Source organism: Corythoichthys intestinalis, chromosome 7 (assembly GCF_030265065.1).
Source record: "Corythoichthys intestinalis isolate RoL2023-P3 chromosome 7, ASM3026506v1, whole genome shotgun sequence".
Taxonomy (NCBI): domain Eukaryota; kingdom Metazoa; phylum Chordata; class Actinopteri; order Syngnathiformes; family Syngnathidae; genus Corythoichthys; species Corythoichthys intestinalis.
The window spans coordinates 5,617,059-5,634,467 of record NC_080401.1 but is presented as its reverse complement, the minus strand read 5'-3'; the positions used below and the strand labels follow the sequence as shown (position 1 = coordinate 5,634,467).

At 37.8% G+C, this 17,409-nt stretch overlaps 2 protein-coding genes across 2 annotated transcripts in view; one reads left to right on the top strand and one right to left on the bottom strand.

Annotated features, from left to right (window-relative positions):
* Positions 1-3,330: 3,330 nt before the first annotated feature.
* Positions 3,331-5,427, top strand: foxc1b (forkhead box C1b). The gene has a single exon (XM_057841792.1). It carries the CDS (start codon positions 3,537-3,539, stop codon positions 4,905-4,907), a length of 1,371 nt encoding a protein of 456 aa, XP_057697775.1. The 5' UTR covers positions 3,331-3,536; the 3' UTR covers positions 4,908-5,427.
* A 1,837-nt stretch (positions 5,428-7,264) lies between these two features.
* The window catches only part of gmds (GDP-mannose 4,6-dehydratase), a 266,812-nt gene continuing 256,667 nt past the window's right edge, over positions 7,265-17,409 (bottom strand). The window contains exons 10-11 of the mRNA XM_057840440.1: positions 10,056-10,124; positions 7,265-8,801 (exon numbers count right to left, since the gene is read on the bottom strand). Coding sequence (XP_057696423.1) covers positions 8,739-8,801; positions 10,056-10,124 — 132 coding nt within the window. The 3' untranslated portion in view covers positions 7,265-8,738. The remainder of the gene's footprint in view (positions 8,802-10,055; positions 10,125-17,409) is intronic.

The following is a 17,409-nucleotide window of genomic DNA, read 5'->3' as shown; positions in this document are numbered from 1 at the left end:
TAAATAAATACAGTACAACTACACGGTCATAATGTTTGTGATGCACACACATTATTTAGCCAAAAGGTGGCAGTATTTCATTAAATCACAGGCAGTGTGTCAATCTGTTAAAAACGAGTAGTGTATTACTTCCTGCGGTTTGCTGCCCACAGTGTCACCATTGAATTCATGGCTGCAAAACAAAAACTCAATAAATGTGCATATTTTATGTCAAAGCCTTATCAATGAAGTTACGGGAGGATTACACCAAAAAAAAAAAAAAAAAAATCCCACCTTGCATGCACGTAATTGATTATGCATAGCTGCAAAGGTACAATAATGTGGCATTCCTCCCTGAGTAAAATAAACATCATAACATGAAGTATAACCCTGTAAAATAAATTATAAATTAAACGACATTTACTGCAGCTGTGGGGGACGGTGGGGCTTTTGAGGCACAAGAGCTGCTCGGTTTACGGAGGTGACATAATTCGAATTTGTACTTGAATCAGCAAATCAAATGCAGAAAAGTCATCATTTCAATGTTTATGAAAACACCTCTGCGTCGTACATATAATACAATAAAACGAAATATATTATTGCAACGTTTATTGAGCGTGCCGTTCCTAACCTGAAATTGTCGTCCACCATTCCCTGTTCTCATAATCTCAGAATAGGTTGGTTGGTTTTATGAAGACCAATGAAATATGAATGACTAATATTTGTTCGCCAAAAAACGAAGACAGTGTTTTGTTTCATCGAGATTGATTTAACTATATTTTGTGGATTTCAAAGTAAATCCTACCTTTACTTTCCTTTCCTTTCCTCTCTGCCAGTAAAGTAAGGTGACGTGCGTCCTTTTTGTACTATTAAAAAACAAAATCTATTTTTGTAGATTATATTGTTTGTACAAAACCAAGATATTGATTTAAAAAAAATATTGATTATTCAAGATTAAAACCTCAACCGTGAATTTGCTTTTAATTAAATCTTCATACACTATAAAGAGTTACCATAATTGTTCCAACAAGAAAGATTGTTTACTAATTGGATTTGTAAGCAAACCTGATGGATATAAAATATTTTAGGCAGTTTTCGCAAAATTGAGTTGTTGTTTTTTCATGCCAGGAAAAAAAGCGTTGTCTCATAATAAACACAAACAACAAATGAGTTGTAATTATGCATTTCGTTCAATCCCCTTAACGAAGTTTGACTGTCTCTTGTCTGCAGCAGCATTTGGAGGTCGAGCCAGGGGGTCGACATCACACCACGATTAAGATCAATCAATCTTAAGTCGTTTTCTCAGTCATTTGGATCAAATGGTCTCCATTGACCCTTGCATGATTTACGGGCGCTGCAGGGGAGCGGAAAGGTGCGATAGTGTAGTGGACCCCCTCTTATGTTTATTCAGGTTCACGCCTATGATGAGACTTCTCAGTTCTCACACATACTATACAGATTGATAAAGAAAAGTAAAACTTTTTTTCTTAATCGTTGCATATAATAAAGGTTTAGTTCCTCAAAACATAAACATCAAATAAAAAAGTTAGTTTGCAGAGCTGGCCTTTTGTCAGAAAGGTACATTATAGGGGCATAGGTTTGCGTAGGGACAGTAGGGTAATAACACTACCAAATTTTCAGGATGCTCAAATTGTCCACACCAACTTTTAGGCAACCTTATTTGAATGACTTCATAGTTGTATTTTGATCGTCTTCTCATACGTTGCAAGAATAGAATAGACCCTACTATTATTAAGTGTATTATTTTCATTAAGCTCAGACTTACATTTACCCCCTTTCACTTGCTGAAAGTGGCAGTCCCCCCCCCCCCCCCCCCCAACGCACGTTTGATTGGCTGATGACGAGAACACACAAACACGCACATTCACACAACACCGACAAAAATACATGTCAACATGTCACTTCCTCCGTCCCCGAGTGATATATATATATTTTTTTTTCGGCCAGCCCCAGCAGCAGCCACTGTAAGTAATGTAAAAAGATGTCAATGTTGTGGAAGTGGGGAATACGCCACTAATTTTGCTACTGAAAGTCCAACCTACATCAGAGTTAGCGTAACATTAAACTGTGTGAACTTGCCAACATGCAAAACTCGAGTAGAGAGCACCTTAGAGATAAGTGTCCTCCTGTACTGTATGTTTTCTACTGTTAATGTTAATTCAACTGTGCATTTAGTGCATTTACTCATTAATTATAACGTATTTATTTTGTTTTCTACATCATTCATTCAAAAATAATTGTATTTGCAGACATTTTAAATCCCCTCAAAACACACACACACATACACACACACAAACACAACAACTGTAAACTTCCTTTATATGAAACAAGGGGGATTTCCCCCATTTTCTCCCTTAAAAATAAGAATTTTAGCTTTTTTCATTTTTACGTAGGAAACACATCTGATTAATATCCCGCCCCCAGCAAAAAGTGTATATGCAGGTTATGCTGCTATAGCATCTAGGGCTGCAGCTATAGATTATTTTAGTAGTCGATTAATCGATGAACCATTAGTTCGAATAATCGAGTAATCGGACAAGGAACATGAACATTTTATTTACCTGAGCTGAGCCTAAAACTGTATTAAAAAGAAATAAATAAGGATCTATGTACAACAAAAGAACAATTCGCTAACTTACATAGCAAAAGGCGGTTAGTTTCAATGCTATAGAATGCTAACTTTTTTACAATGCTAACAAATGGTTCAGACATAGTCCCACCAAAAAAAGGCTAAATATACCTATAAACTAAATTACAAATGCATTAAAAAAAAAAAAAAAAGCATTAGCTCAAACAAAAACTTAGCTTATGTTGGTCTTAACATGGAGCACCTGGATTCAGCCATGTGAAATGAGGCAGACTAGAAGGCAGTGTATCCACCAAAATAAAAAAAACTCATTGCAAAAACTTTCAAAAATAAACTACTACAACGCCACTTTACGAATACTCGAAGCAGCAAAATTTAATTTGAATATTTTTTCCTAATCGAAAACTCGAGTTGATCGATTAATTGTTGCAGTACTAATAGCATCCCTACCAATGTTGAGATCAAACCTACAGCCTTGGTACATTATAAGTGTCAATTCAACAATAGTAATGTGTTTTTTAATGTAAAATATTTTATTGTTATTTTAATAACTTGTTGTAGGTTGTAGGTGTAGTGCCGTGTTTTTGTTTTTCGTATTTTTTTTTCGTTTGAATTACCAACTCGTTTTTCCAGAGGATGACTTCAGCCTCCAATTGGATGATGGAGCACACATTTGGGGAGGAGCAGCCCAAGCAGCCAAAAGGGAGAAAAAGTATTCAGGGTGAAACACGCACACACAAAAATGTTTCTAGCTCTCTCTCTGAGTGTAGCTCCTCTGACTTTACTTTGAGCTTCGGGTTCCAAATGCTAACTGTAGAGGCCCGAAGAGTTTCAGGTTCACTGCTGAGAGCCGTGGCCCTAAGTGGACTGACCGGCAAGGCCAGTAGAAGAGAAAGCAAAAGTTGAACGCACGCAGGTTTGGATTTGGTTTTACGCATCGACCTGCAGGATGCAAGCGCGCTACTCCGTCTCCAGCCCGAACTCTTTGGGGGTCGTGCCGTACATCAGCAGCGAGCAGAGCTATTATCGGACAGGCGGCGGCTACGCCGGCATGCCCGCGCCTATGAGCATGTACTCCCACGCGGCCCACGACCAGTACTCGGCCGGCATGGCCCGCGCGTACGGCCCGTATAACCCGCAGCACCAGCCGAAAGACATGGTGAAGCCGCCGTACAGCTACATCGCTCTCATCACCATGGCCATCCAGAATTCACCGGAGAAGAAGATCACGCTAAATGGGATATATCAGTTCATTATGGAGAGATTCCCTTTCTACCGGGATAACAAGCAGGGCTGGCAGAACAGCATACGCCACAATCTGTCGCTAAACGAGTGCTTCGTCAAAGTACCCCGCGACGACAAGAAGCCCGGCAAGGGCAGCTATTGGACCTTGGATCCGGATTCTTACAACATGTTCGAGAACGGCAGCTTTCTAAGGCGGAGGAGAAGGTTCAAGAAGAAGGATGTGCAGAAGGATAAGGACGAGCGGGAAGCCGGCAGAGAGCTCCACGCGGGCCGCACCCCGGCTCGGGAGCAGGAGCCGCCGGCGCACAACTCTCAGCCCGTCCGCATCCAGGACATCAAGACTGAGGACGGGACGTTGACGCCGCCTCGCGCCGCGTCTCCGGTTCTCAACGCCGCCCCTAAAATGGAAAGCCCGGACAGGAGCAGCAGCGGCAGCATGTCCAGCGGCAGCCCGCACAGCGTTCCCTCTAGCCGCTCGCTGAGCATGGACGGGCCGGAGCAGCACCACCACAACCAGGTATCCGTGCAGCAGGGCTTCAGCGTAGACAACATCATGACATCCCTGCGGGGGTCTTCCCACGGGGATCTCTCTCCCTCCTCCTCCTCCTCGACGTCCTCCTCACGGACAGGTATTAACCCCTCCCTGGCGCTCAGCTATTCCCCGAACCAGGCGTCGTCTTACACGTCCACCACCAGCACCTGCAATCAAAACTCCACGAATTCGATCTATCACTGTAACATGCAAGCCATGAGTCTCTACGCCGGGGAGCGAACATCCGGAACCGTGGATGAGGCTTTGCCTGATTATTGCGTCACCACCGCCGCGAACCCGAGCCTGCAGGAGGGCCACACGGGCCGGCTCGCCTCCTGGTACGGCGACCTGAGCCACTTAAGTGCGGGCTACCCGTCCCAGCAGCAGAACATTCACGCTGTCAGGGAGATGTTCGAGTCCCAGCGGATCGGACTGAACGGCTCCCCCGTTAATGGGAATAATAGCTGTCAGATGGCCTTCCCGTCCACTCAGTCCATCTACCGTACCGCGGGAGCTTTTGTGTATGACTGCAGCAAATTCTGAAAGCCGTGGGATCGCTTTCAAATAATAACGATAATATATACTTTCACATTATTTTGTATGTATGTATGTATGTATAATGTAAATTGACGCCCTGAATGGACAAGAGCGATGCAGAGATTATTTTTTGCCCAGGCGCTTAAGCACCAAAAACACCTAAATTTATTCTTCTATTTAAAAAAAAAACAACAACAACAAACAAAACAAAAAAAGAATGGTTAAAAATATTAAGCGTCTTGACACGACTGTAATTCATATTCTAATATATTTATATTTGAAGAGACAGTGATAGGTTACGTTTCTCTCAAAACGATGTTTTGTCAAAATGATATGATGCCTTAAACTATCCCTGTTAAGTCTAATGGGGTTATTTTATTCATGTTTCATTTGTCAATGCATTTTTAAGGCGTTATTTTTTGTTTGTTGAATAAAGTGCCATGCTTTTAATCTGATGATTAATTTTTAATTATGACTGGATAAAATGTCGTTGTCCTAAAAGTGCCCAACATTATATATATATTGATATATATATACATATAAAGCAGTAATTTAGGTTGTCAACTATAGGCACCACTAAATGAAACGGTTTTTTTGGGGGGGGGGGGGGGGGCTTTTATCAAATGCAAATTGAAAATGAAATTATGTTATAAAAGCACGCCTCTCTTAAAACGCTCGTGTAAATAAACACGTGTGCAATGGCTGCTGCGAGGCCACTGAAAGGCCAAGTCAGCATTACTTTGTCATTGCTTCAATTTACTCCCGCTCACAACGGCAAAGGTTCCATGGAAAATTAAGCAGTGTGTATTTAATGCATGTTTGACTTAAAGTTTTTTTTTTTAATCAACAGCGTTCATTTGACATTATTGAATTACGTTGTTTGGGACTCGATCTGAACTGCAACTATATATTCATAATGTGTTTGTGGCCCGATTAAGTATTAGAGCCGTGGGGGCAGGTCACGTGACTTCCAGCCAGCTCTTTCTACAACGATAACACGACAACAACCTGCACATATGGCCACTGATACTCTCAGCTAATTCCAAACAACTGTCACGGTGAATGATGGAAGGAAAGCACACTAGAGCTGCAAATCATTTTTCTTCATTAGGACACGACGAGAAAGCTTGACATAGGCGGTAAGCGTATGGGAAGTCGTGCAAATTTCATTTTTATATGATGTCCACTTCTAGGCGCGTGGATACGCGCATGCATCGGATATTAAAAGGCATAAATTATTGGATTTTTATTGTTTGCAGGTATATATGCAATGTCAATAACATCTACCTTTGCAGCAAATTAAGTTGGGTTGTATTTCTGAGAACATTCTCTATAATATTTTGTGCAACTATAGGATCCTATACTGACAATATAAGTGATTAATTCATTTCATTGTAACTATAGTTGAATTTAGATTTATATATATATACGGACCAAGAAAACTTATTTATCAGTGCATTTTCTTTCTATTGAAGATAAAATAGCGTGCAATAAAAACAGCAACGCAGAGGTGGGAAACAAAATTCAAAGACCCAGTAAAACTGCAAGATCACATTTTGTATACTCTCAAAACCCAAAGAAACCCCGAAATGTGCAGATGAAGACGTTGCGGCGAGCAATGGAACTTCAATATTTGAATTTCTGAAACGAAAAACACCCCAAAACATTTTGTTGATTCCTTTTGTATTATGAAGAAATTTCAAATTGAATTATATAAAACTAGAAACTATTAACAGCTGCGAGTAGTTTTCATTTTAACAACTATAAAATTGTGTTTTATGCTCCAAAAACACCAAAATGGATTAACAAATAAGCATTTAATCAAAATGTACCTTTCTCTGTAAATTTGATGTCAAAAAGCAATTTATATTTCTCCAGTGAGTGATTATTAAGTGTTAGGATTTATCTTTATTTGGCGCATTTTGATCCGCTCCTATCCTCACACAAGTGTTGTGCACGGCGCCGGTCCTCCCCGCCCAGTGTGCTCTCTTCTCTTGCGCGCTTTCAGGGGCCCAAAGAAAATCAGAGCACATCTGCTTCTCATCTACTCTTCGGACTGACACAGCATGTCCACGGCCATCACACACACTTTCAAAAGTCCTAGAGGTGCTGTCCTAAAATGCCTCCACGGACCTGCCGGAACGCACATCTCATATATTATGCCTAAACTGCAAAGTAACGTGATACACCAAAATGACTTGACTTTACACAAATGTGCATGTGTGTGGAACACTATATTTACTGAGCCCACACAGTTAGATTGTCAAAGCAGTTACAGTATATTTCGAAATGATTTATCATCAAACTATATGAAAGGCATTCAAAAATTAACACCATGCACGGGTCGAGTTTTCTTATTATGTTTTTATTAATTTGGCAAAACCATGTTTTTGTTTTTGTTATTTTTTTCGACATGAAAGTTCAACGTAACCAACTTAAATGTAATTATAAGGCAGAAATGGTCAAAACAGCACTTTGGATTCAAGACAAATGAAGGCAAATGCTAAAAGAAAGGAAAAAAAAAAAAAAAAAAAAAAAACATACACAAAGGTGCAACTCATTTTCCAGCGAGTCCATCAGCTTTTTTTCTGGGAGGTATTAAAAAACTCTTCGAGTCCAGTAAAGAGTGCACTGCTGACAAATTAAAAAACATATATATGGCGAAGAAGACTCAGGTGACTTGAAGTTCTGCTCGAGACCCCCAAATTTGGCCAAATTTCAAAATTGTCCAATATGCATGTGTGATACATCATTGGATATCTTAAAATTTCAGTTTTCTAGGGGAAGAAAATTTTTGAACAGGAAGGAATTTAAGGGAAACAAAATAAAAAATTAAACAGCAAAACCCTAACTGCAGGTGCACGCGAGAGCATAATTAAAGACGCCATGATTTTAACGAGATATTATCCAAAAACTCCATGTAGCATGTATCATCGAGTGTCAAGACACAGATGTGAATGGCCACAGCCGGATTTTTGGGGGATTTTATGGGTGAAACATGATAATATAACTAGGGTCGCGATGCAGAAATCGCAGACATCAAGGAATGGTCGAGATGTTCTTTTTAACATCCACCCTTTTAAACATTTTTTTCCACCAATTTCTCTTTGTTTGGATCGATTATTTAATAAAAAGCGACAGTAACAAAATTTACACCCTTTTTTTCATTGTGACGTAAATTGTTTAAGTTTAAAATAGGCAAGTGAATAATTTTTCAGTCTTTTTTTTTTTTTTTAAACAAAATATTAGACATCAATTAATGAATCAAAGCTAAAAATGACAGACATTTTGAATAAGAGATACCATTACATACCTTCTTTTTATGGCTGGGTTGAAACAAAAGAGGTTGTGCGACGTCTGTAAACGGGAGTTTCCAGTGTAAAATAGCCAAATTAAAAATAGTTCGGGGCTTAATGTGCCATGAATCTGCTATTGCAGCATTTCGACATATTGTTCTTTATCAAACACAACCGTTCTTTTGGCTTAAAATACAAGAGTTTATTTTAAAGAGGTGTGCAAAAGCTTCTTGTCTGTGTTTTCCGCCATATATTAACAAAAAAGAACCTGACAAATTCTTCACAAACTGGACACACTACAAACAGAGGTGTTAAATCATATGCATTAATTTTACCCGAATTACAACAATAAGCACTTGTCATGATTTAAATTTATTTGCGCATTCTTGTACAGTTCCTAATAATATACCTGGCAAATTAATCATAAATTGATTAGTACTTTAAAAAAGCATGAAAAATACAGTAACTTCACAATTTCTTATGGTCCTTCTCCTGTGTCCATGGGGGAATGTTGACACGTTTGCGTCCTTAATGGACTTCCTCAGGCATTTGGATTTTTCTCCATCAGCTCGATGTCTGCGTCCACCATTTCTTTCACCAGCTCCTACAACGGCGTCACGTTTAAAGATTACTAGGAGGAATGCTCATAACATGACCACAGAAAAAAACCTTTACAGTACAGGCTAATGAAAAGCAGTGGACAATACAGATTAAAAAAAAAAAAAAAAAAAAAAAAAATAAGATACCATGTAGTCATCTAGATTGTACCTCAAATAGACTGAGTATCACATAGTATAAACACAATAAATGTATCAATGAAAACCAAATTTACTGTTTGTTGTAAGCTACTTCACAAATAACCTCCATAATATCTCTTCAAAAAGAAAACAAGGCTAAAATTAAGTTTTCATTTAACGGGAGACTTATTTCAGATTTTCAACACATCTTGAGTTATTAATTTCCAGGATGGAAAATCGCTTGTTCTTTTAAATTATTTTCTGAGTAAATTCAATTCACAGCATTTACTTAGGGGTCATAATTACATTTTAAATATCATATTAATAAAAGTCTTAACGTGTCTAATCAAATCAGAACTGATCCTGCCCAAATTTACTTCCACTTGTAAACACTGCAAAACCAAAAAATATCATCTTAAACCCCTCAAATATAATAACATTTAAATCTGTACAACAATTACATAAAACTGCCTCACTATTAACCCTTTCATGCATACATTTGAAAACCTAGATTAGGGCCACCGCTCCAAAAAAGATTTTTTTCTCAAAACCTTTTACTTTTCACTACTACTTTTGAATAGCTGTTCAGTGTCCATTGCAGCGACCACTAACCCTGAAAGGGTTAACCCTCTCAACTAAATGCTAATCACCTAATTAATTCACTTTAATTTTTTAAGAGCTTTTATTTTTACTCAAAAGTAAAAAAAAAAATAAAAAAAAACACTCCTCTAACACCTGAACCATATTGATATGCAAATGAGTCACGTAATGACACATTACAATAGTTACTTTACAATGCATTGTATAGTACTTGTGAGCAACATCATCATTTTTAAATAGGAAAACCAAAATATTTGAACCATAATGCAGTTCAGTTGTACAATAGTGCAAGCGACAATACTAAACTATAAAATGTTCATAGGGGTACTCATCAGGTAATAGCAGATTTTATGTCAAAATTTTGATTTATTTCATTTAACATCATATACATACAGTACAAATCTGTAAATGTACCTGAGCAGATTGATAAAAAAAAATCTCCACACTTTTCTGCTTCGCACTAATGAATGACTCCACCCGTGCAACCAGCTGTTTAGTGATAAAGCCAAGCTGAGACTCACCTCAAAAGTCACCTTTGGCTTCCAACCCAGCTTCTGATATGCTTTGGTGCTGTCTCCTTGCAGGTAATCCTAGAAGGAAAAAAGGGGGGCAAAGTGAAAAACAACAAATGCTGGGCTTTGCACAGGAGACTTCAATGGGCTCTTAACATGGAAACTCCCACGTTGACCAAAAGATACTTGTTCCTTTCCAGTCTAAAAGAAAAATATGTTATTCCTAACTCTGTGTTTACAGGACTTGAAACACCTCACCTTGAGCACTGAGCAGCAATTTAGAGTTTTTAAGACGCTGTTGTCTAATTATATACTTGGATATTAGAGTATACTTAGCATATTTTTCACACCATGAGGCGCACCAGTTAATTTTCTTAAATAGGGTGCATCTGATTATAAGCCGTATTACTGCATCAATGCACTTTTCACTGCATTTGTCATTTGTTTTGGATCTTTTAACATCGTAATTATTCACGTCTTCATCTTCTGTACTACTTGTCATCACAAGGGTCATGGGGGTCGCCAGTTTACTATGGGTAGTAGGCGGGGTACACCCTACACTGGTTGCCGCAAAATAGTGTGGAAACATTGTAATTATGGTTTGTCTTATCAATTTATTCATTTTATATTTTTCTGGAGATGGGGATTGAATTATGATGAATTTGTGTCTTGAGCACTTCATTGGAGCAGTATAGTACAGTGGCACCTCTACATACAGAATTTTCAGGTTAAGATACACCTCAAAGGGAAAATATTACCTCTTGTTACGAAAAGCCAAAATTCAGTATTGCTGGTACACGCCACTCGCAGTTTACTAAATGTAACATACTTATAGCTGCTCTGCCATTGGCTATTGCCTAGCATTCCTAGAATTCAATTGGCTAAAAGGGACCTCTACTGTATGTGTATGTGTGTATCCCTATTCATTATAAATAAAAATCAGAATAATATTATAATAACAATAATAATTCCTGTGCTAATGTAACGAATCGGGTTTTAATGTGGTGGATGTTTTTTGCATGCTGTACCTGAACGCACCGCGTTGCTAACGTGGCAGTGAGATAGAGAGTGCAGTAGAGATTTTTACTTCTTCTTTTAATGTTTTGTGGCTAGCGTCAACTGCGGCGGACAGTAGGCGTGTTGTGTTGCACAAGTTTATGGAATAAATAATTAGAAACCTGACGACTATGGTGACTTTTTTTGGCGATGTTACCACAAAAATAACTGTCACCTTAACTTATAAAGACTGGCAAATGGCGGTCTGAGGAGCACCGTCGAGATCGACATTCTACGGCCGTAATTTTGGGCCAGTTCACGGATGTGCACACCACGCTCATATTTTTCAATCATTTCCATCTTCATTTCAAAGGTAAGCATCCCCTTTTTCAGCACCTGCTCTAACCTTGGAACCCGTGTTGTCTCTGACAAGAAAAGCAGCCGTGCGTCTTTGGCAAAACAAAGAAACTGCGGCGCTGTCTTAAATCTTATTTCGAGCATGTCGTCGCATGTAGAAACAAATGGCGAGTCAAATTTTACATCGGATATTGAAAAGATCATATGTCCAAGCGATCGTATGTCGTATTAACTTTTCTCTTTTCTTGGTTTTTTACATTATGCACAACTCTAATTTTATGTTTATTGTGCAATAATCTAAATTGTAACGTGCTTGTTACATGTTTTGATGCATTTTTATGCATTATAAAAGATTTATGTCTGAATTTAGGGGGGCTCAGAATGGATTAGGGCATTTACATGGAAAACGCGTCTCAACTTACAGAATTTTCAAGTTGCGAATCCACTTTCAGAACCAATTCATTTCATAAGTAGAGATACCACTGTATAGTTACACTTCAACAAAATAAGTTTGAGGTCATTAACCAGACTTCATACTGTAGTTAAGACACACTGTCAATTTTTGGAAAAAATAAAGGATTTTTAGTGCGCCTTATAAATTGAAAAATAAATATAGTACTTGCTCTCCATATTAGTTTTCAATATGTTCATAACCAATCTCACTTGGTGATAGAATATGTATGTGGCGTTATAGGATACGTAAAAAAAAATTCTAGTTATTTAACTACCGTATTTTTCGGACTATAAGTCGCAGTTTTTTTCACAGTTTGAATGGGGGTGCGGGGGTGCTGGGGCGACTTATGTGTGAAATATTAACACATTATTATATCATTTCACATGTTATTTTGGTGTTTTGGACTGACACTGATGGTTTGGTAAACTTGCTAGCATGTTCTTTATGCTTTAGTTATCTGAATAACTCTTCATAGCTATATTACGTTAACATACCGGCCACGTTCGCATTTATTTGTTCATGCATCATGCAACATCATCACACTGTACACTTATTCAGCATGTTGTTCTCTATTGTATTTTTTTTTTTATTGCATTTCAAGATGACATATCTGTTCTATGTGTTGGATTTTATCACGTAAATTTCACCCAAAAATGCGACTTATACTCCGGTGTGACTTATGTTTTTTTCTTCTTCGTTGGGCATTTTATGGCTTGTGCGCCTTATACTCAGGTGCGACTTATAGTCCGAAAAAAACGGTATATCTACAGTTGTTTAGTATCAGTTATAAAAAAATGTTTGGCATTTGTGTTAAAGTCAGATGGCGATTGGAAGTGAACAGGCTAGTACCGTGGAGTCCATGAAGAAGCACAAGATTAGTGTAAAGTAAACGCAGGGCGTTTTACCAATGCAGTAGTTTCTTCGCCATTTTATATATTTATTTGGTTATATTTCATATTTTGGTTGAAGTCCAACACATCGAAACTTATGTTTTTTGTTAGTGTTGGTTTTGAAAGACACAAAAAAGATAAATCGTAATGGATATCAAAATCGGTTGGAAACTGCACAATATGAATGGTACCAGTGGTAGGAAACTGGAAAAGAGAGAACAGCTTACTCCTCAGCGGACGTGACGTCACAGTGTTATGTGCAATGGGTCCGTAGCTGGTTAAAGTGTTAGTATCTTCATTTATTCCCACCACAAATCTGTCCAGACAGTCTCCAACCTTCAATGCCAGAACTTAATGAATGGTGGGACTCTTGTGGCGTAACCCCAAGTCAAGAACTCGTGATTTGCCCTCCTTATAACCTTACACATGTTTTCTCCCCAGTTGTGTTTTTTTTGCTGGGTTCAAGACCCGCAGAGATATGATGGAGACCACCGAAGAGAGTTAAAAAAAAAAAAAAAAGTAGCCTCTCGTCCTCACAGTGGCCCACACAGAAAAACATACCTTGAGTGAGGACTTCACATAATATGAAGGAACCTCATATGAAGATATCAAATGTCTTCACTTAATAGTAGGATTCTACGTGAATAATTTGTTGTTATTGTAAGCATTATTTGTCAAAAAAGATGAAAGCAAATACTTTAAAAATGCAAATCCCCCCAAAAAAACAACAACAAAAATTCTCAGCAAAAATCTCCCATAAACTTTGTCCCTGAAGGTAGACAGATACGTTTACGATTAGATGCGGTCTTATGTACAACATTATATCATAATTTACCATGGACCTGGAATCATTATGGTAGTCTTACGTCACAACTTGCTATCCTGATTACCATATTTTGCAGATAATAAACCGCAATTTTTTTCTCTCTGTTTGTACTCTGTGGCTTTTAGAACAAAGTGGCTTATTTCTGGGCTTTTTTTTTGGGGGGGGGGGGACAAACCGTCTTCATATTCAAATTTAAAGACGCTTTCATTTATTTCTCTCTGTGGCAACACACATCGTGATGAAGTTGCGTTGTGTGTTCAAAGTCTCTAACCACTAAGGCCAGTATTTCATTTTGAAAAGTCCCTCGGGTATCCGTGCGATATCAGTGTGTATTCTGTACTCAAAATCATAGGCGGAGTTTGACTTTTGGAGCAGGGGGGGCACATCGTGTTGATGACCCCGAAACGCAGTGTCAGCAATAAAATTAACTTACAAGAATATTTATAATAATAAGTTCTCAATGAGCGTTTTTTGTTTCCCATCATTCTTGAGGGGATTCTAAATCAGGCTGCTTAGGCAATACTTTTCGCCAAGATCGTCATCCATTGAATATGTATGCCCGCCGGTGTCGTGCCAATGTAGTTACCCCAGTCAAAAATTGTATCCCCTGGGCGGAGCCATATGGAGGTAGATTTGTGTATTCATTATTCAATCCAAAAAAAAAAGTTGCTCCCCCCCTCCAAAAAAAAAGTTGCTTCAATCAAAATATATATTAAATAATATTAATACTACTATAATGATAATAATAATATAATATAATAATAATATAATATTTTAAAAAAAGTTTGAATGCAAAAATGAATTAGAAACTCCCAAAAATGCACGTGAAAGCTATTTTTCTTTGATGTTTTTTTTTTTTTTGTTTTTTTTTTTTTTTTGTTTTGATTGAAGTTATGTTGATTTGTGTTCGGGCCACATTTTGGATAGGAAATTTTTGTCTGGATTATTCAATCAAAAAATAAGTTGCTTAAAATATATATATATATATATATATATATATATATATATATATATATATATATTTATATATTTTTTTTTTTTTTCAAAAAGAGAAATCATTTCAATCAAAAAAAAAAAAAAAAATCAATCATGAAAAAGTTTTTGAATGCGAAAAAATATTTGAGATTGAAAAATTTGCATTTGAACACTTAATTTTTCTGTAAGTTTTCTTTGATTGAAGCAATCCTTTTTGTGTTTGCGCCATATTATGGGTAAGACATTTGTGTCTAAATCATTTAATACCCCCCCAAAAAATGCTTCAATCACAAAAAAAATATATATATATTTTCAATCAAAGAAAAAAATCATTTGAAAAATAAAATTGCCCTCCCCTATTTATTATTGTTTTTCTGGAAATTATAAGCAAAGCAAATGACCGTCTAAGTTGCTAGTCACATGATGGTAATGGTTATGGTGTTACACTTGTATAGCGCCTTTCCACTTTTTTAAGGCCCTCAAAGCGCTTTACACTGTCTCCTCATCTACCTACTGGTGACGCATCTGTTTCGAAAAATTATTTTGACCCATTAAGAAAAATATAAATTTTTGTTCATTTCATTCATTTTTGTTGCAGTTTTATTACTTTTCAACTTTTATATATAGTAGGGTTGTTCCGATCATGTTTTTTGCTCCCGATCCGATCCCGATCGTTTTAGTTTGAGTATGTGCCGATCCCAATATTCCCCGATCCGATTGCTTTTTTTTTGCTCCTGATTCAATTCCAATCATTCCCGATAATCTTTCCCGATCATATACATTTTGGCAATGCATTAAGAAAAAAATGAATAAAACTCGGACGAATATATACATTTAACATACAGTACATAAGTACTGTATTTGTTTATTATGACAATAAATCCTCAAGATGGCATTTACATTATTAACATTCTTTCTGTGAGAGGGATCCACGGATAGAAAGACTTGTGACTTTGTATATTGTGACTAAATATTGCCATCTAGTGTATTTGTTGAGCTTTCAGTAAATGATACTGCAGCCATGCCTCAATGTATGATGGGAAGTGGAGCCATGATGGGAAGTGGAACCATGACTGTGCGTCGTGCTACCAATGGATATCTCTTCTCTGCTTTGGGAAATAACTTAGGGTGTCAAGACAAAGATCAATTGCCACCTTGCTTCCCCACATTGCTTCCCATGATATTTCTAGTCATAGGGAGAGGGATTGCAAGGCTTTAGCCAATTGAAGAAAGGCTCCAAAGGCTGCCAAAATTCACTCTACTCATTTTGTGCTGCCTTTTATCTCTCTATATAGGTAAAACAGCGTCATTACAGATTGAGCGCGACGATGAGTGAGAGGGTTGTGCAGCGCATACATTACTTGTGTTAAGTATTATAACGTGACACATTTATTAATAAACTAATTGCCACCGTTATCGGGATATTTTTGATAACCCTATCTTAAGCCTAAACTAAAGACTTTGGATGAGTGTAACATATTATGTCTGTAACGTTAAATACAATTAGAATACGATTTAATGAAAATATATACAGTATATATATTAAAAAATGGCATGGCCGATATTTTTTTGCCGATTCCGATACTTTGAAAATGACGTGATCGGAACCGATCCGATCAATCGGGACATCTCTGATATATAGGAAAGTCAATTACATGCAATAATACTTTTTGGCCACCGGAGGGGGATTGCCCCCACCCCCTTAAAATCCGCTTATGCTCAAAACGCACCCTTGGCTAATTAGTTCCAAAGGCTCTGTTTGTACGAAAACTAGTTAATTTCAGGTAAATTGCAATATGTTGTTGAGCGGAGCCGAAGACCTTTGCTTCTACTACAGAAGAGGCATTTAAGGCTAACCATGGATAATAAGACATATTTTAAGAGAACGAATATCAAAATTTTGCCATGACATGGCTCTTAGCTGCTATACTCACGCTGACAAAGCTCACCAGAAGCTCCATTAGACTTCATCAAAAACTGGGGATTTTACAGATGAATTAGACACCATCAGATGCTATATGCCCCGACAAAAGAGCAATTTTTAAAAGGATGGAGATTGGTGGTGTTGGTGTTGCACTTATATAGCGCTTTTCCACCTTTCAAGGCGCTCAAAGCGCTTTACACTATCTCACCATCCACCTACTGGTGACGCAGCACCAGCAGCAACGTGGGGTTCAGTGTCTTGCTCATGGACAGAAGAATCGAACCCACAACCTCCGGGTTGGGGGACAATTACTCTACCACTGAGCCACGCCACCCCACAGATTCACTGTTTGCTATGACAAGAGGACGTGGGGCTAGCTCTCGTGAGCCATTTTCAAACAGCACCCAGAGGACTTTCTAGCCCAGTTGGACACGGGGGCGGGATTTTATAACACGGACAATAAGTCTTTTTTGGTCGAGAACAAAATAAACTACATATTGCCAAAGATTTACGATGGACTGTCTCTTCCTCGGCTCGAAGATCCAGTAGCAGTTTAATTTCGTTATGTTTCCAGTTTAATTTTGCTATACAGTGGTACCTCTACATACGAAGTTAATCCGTTCCAGGACCTTGTTTGTAAGTCGAAATGGTCGTATGTCGAGCAGGATTTTCCCATAGGAATACATTATAATTCCATTAATTCGTTCCACAGCCCAAAAACCTGCACTAAATCCTTAAAAAATACTGCTGGTGCTATTACAAATGGCAATTACACGTAGCAAAACAAATAAATTATAAATCAAAATTGGAATAATGTAATAAAAAGAATAATAATAATTCCTGTAATAGTGTAACGAATCGGGTTCTAATAAGGCGGACGTTTTTTTGTGTACCTGAACGCACCGCGGGGCTCACGTGCCAGAGACGGACCGGTGAGCTTG

Coding starts and splice junctions, on each gene's coding strand:
- foxc1b (XM_057841792.1), top strand. CDS start 3,537: ATGCAAGCGCGCTACTCCGTCTCCAGCCCGAACTCTTTGGGGGTCGTG.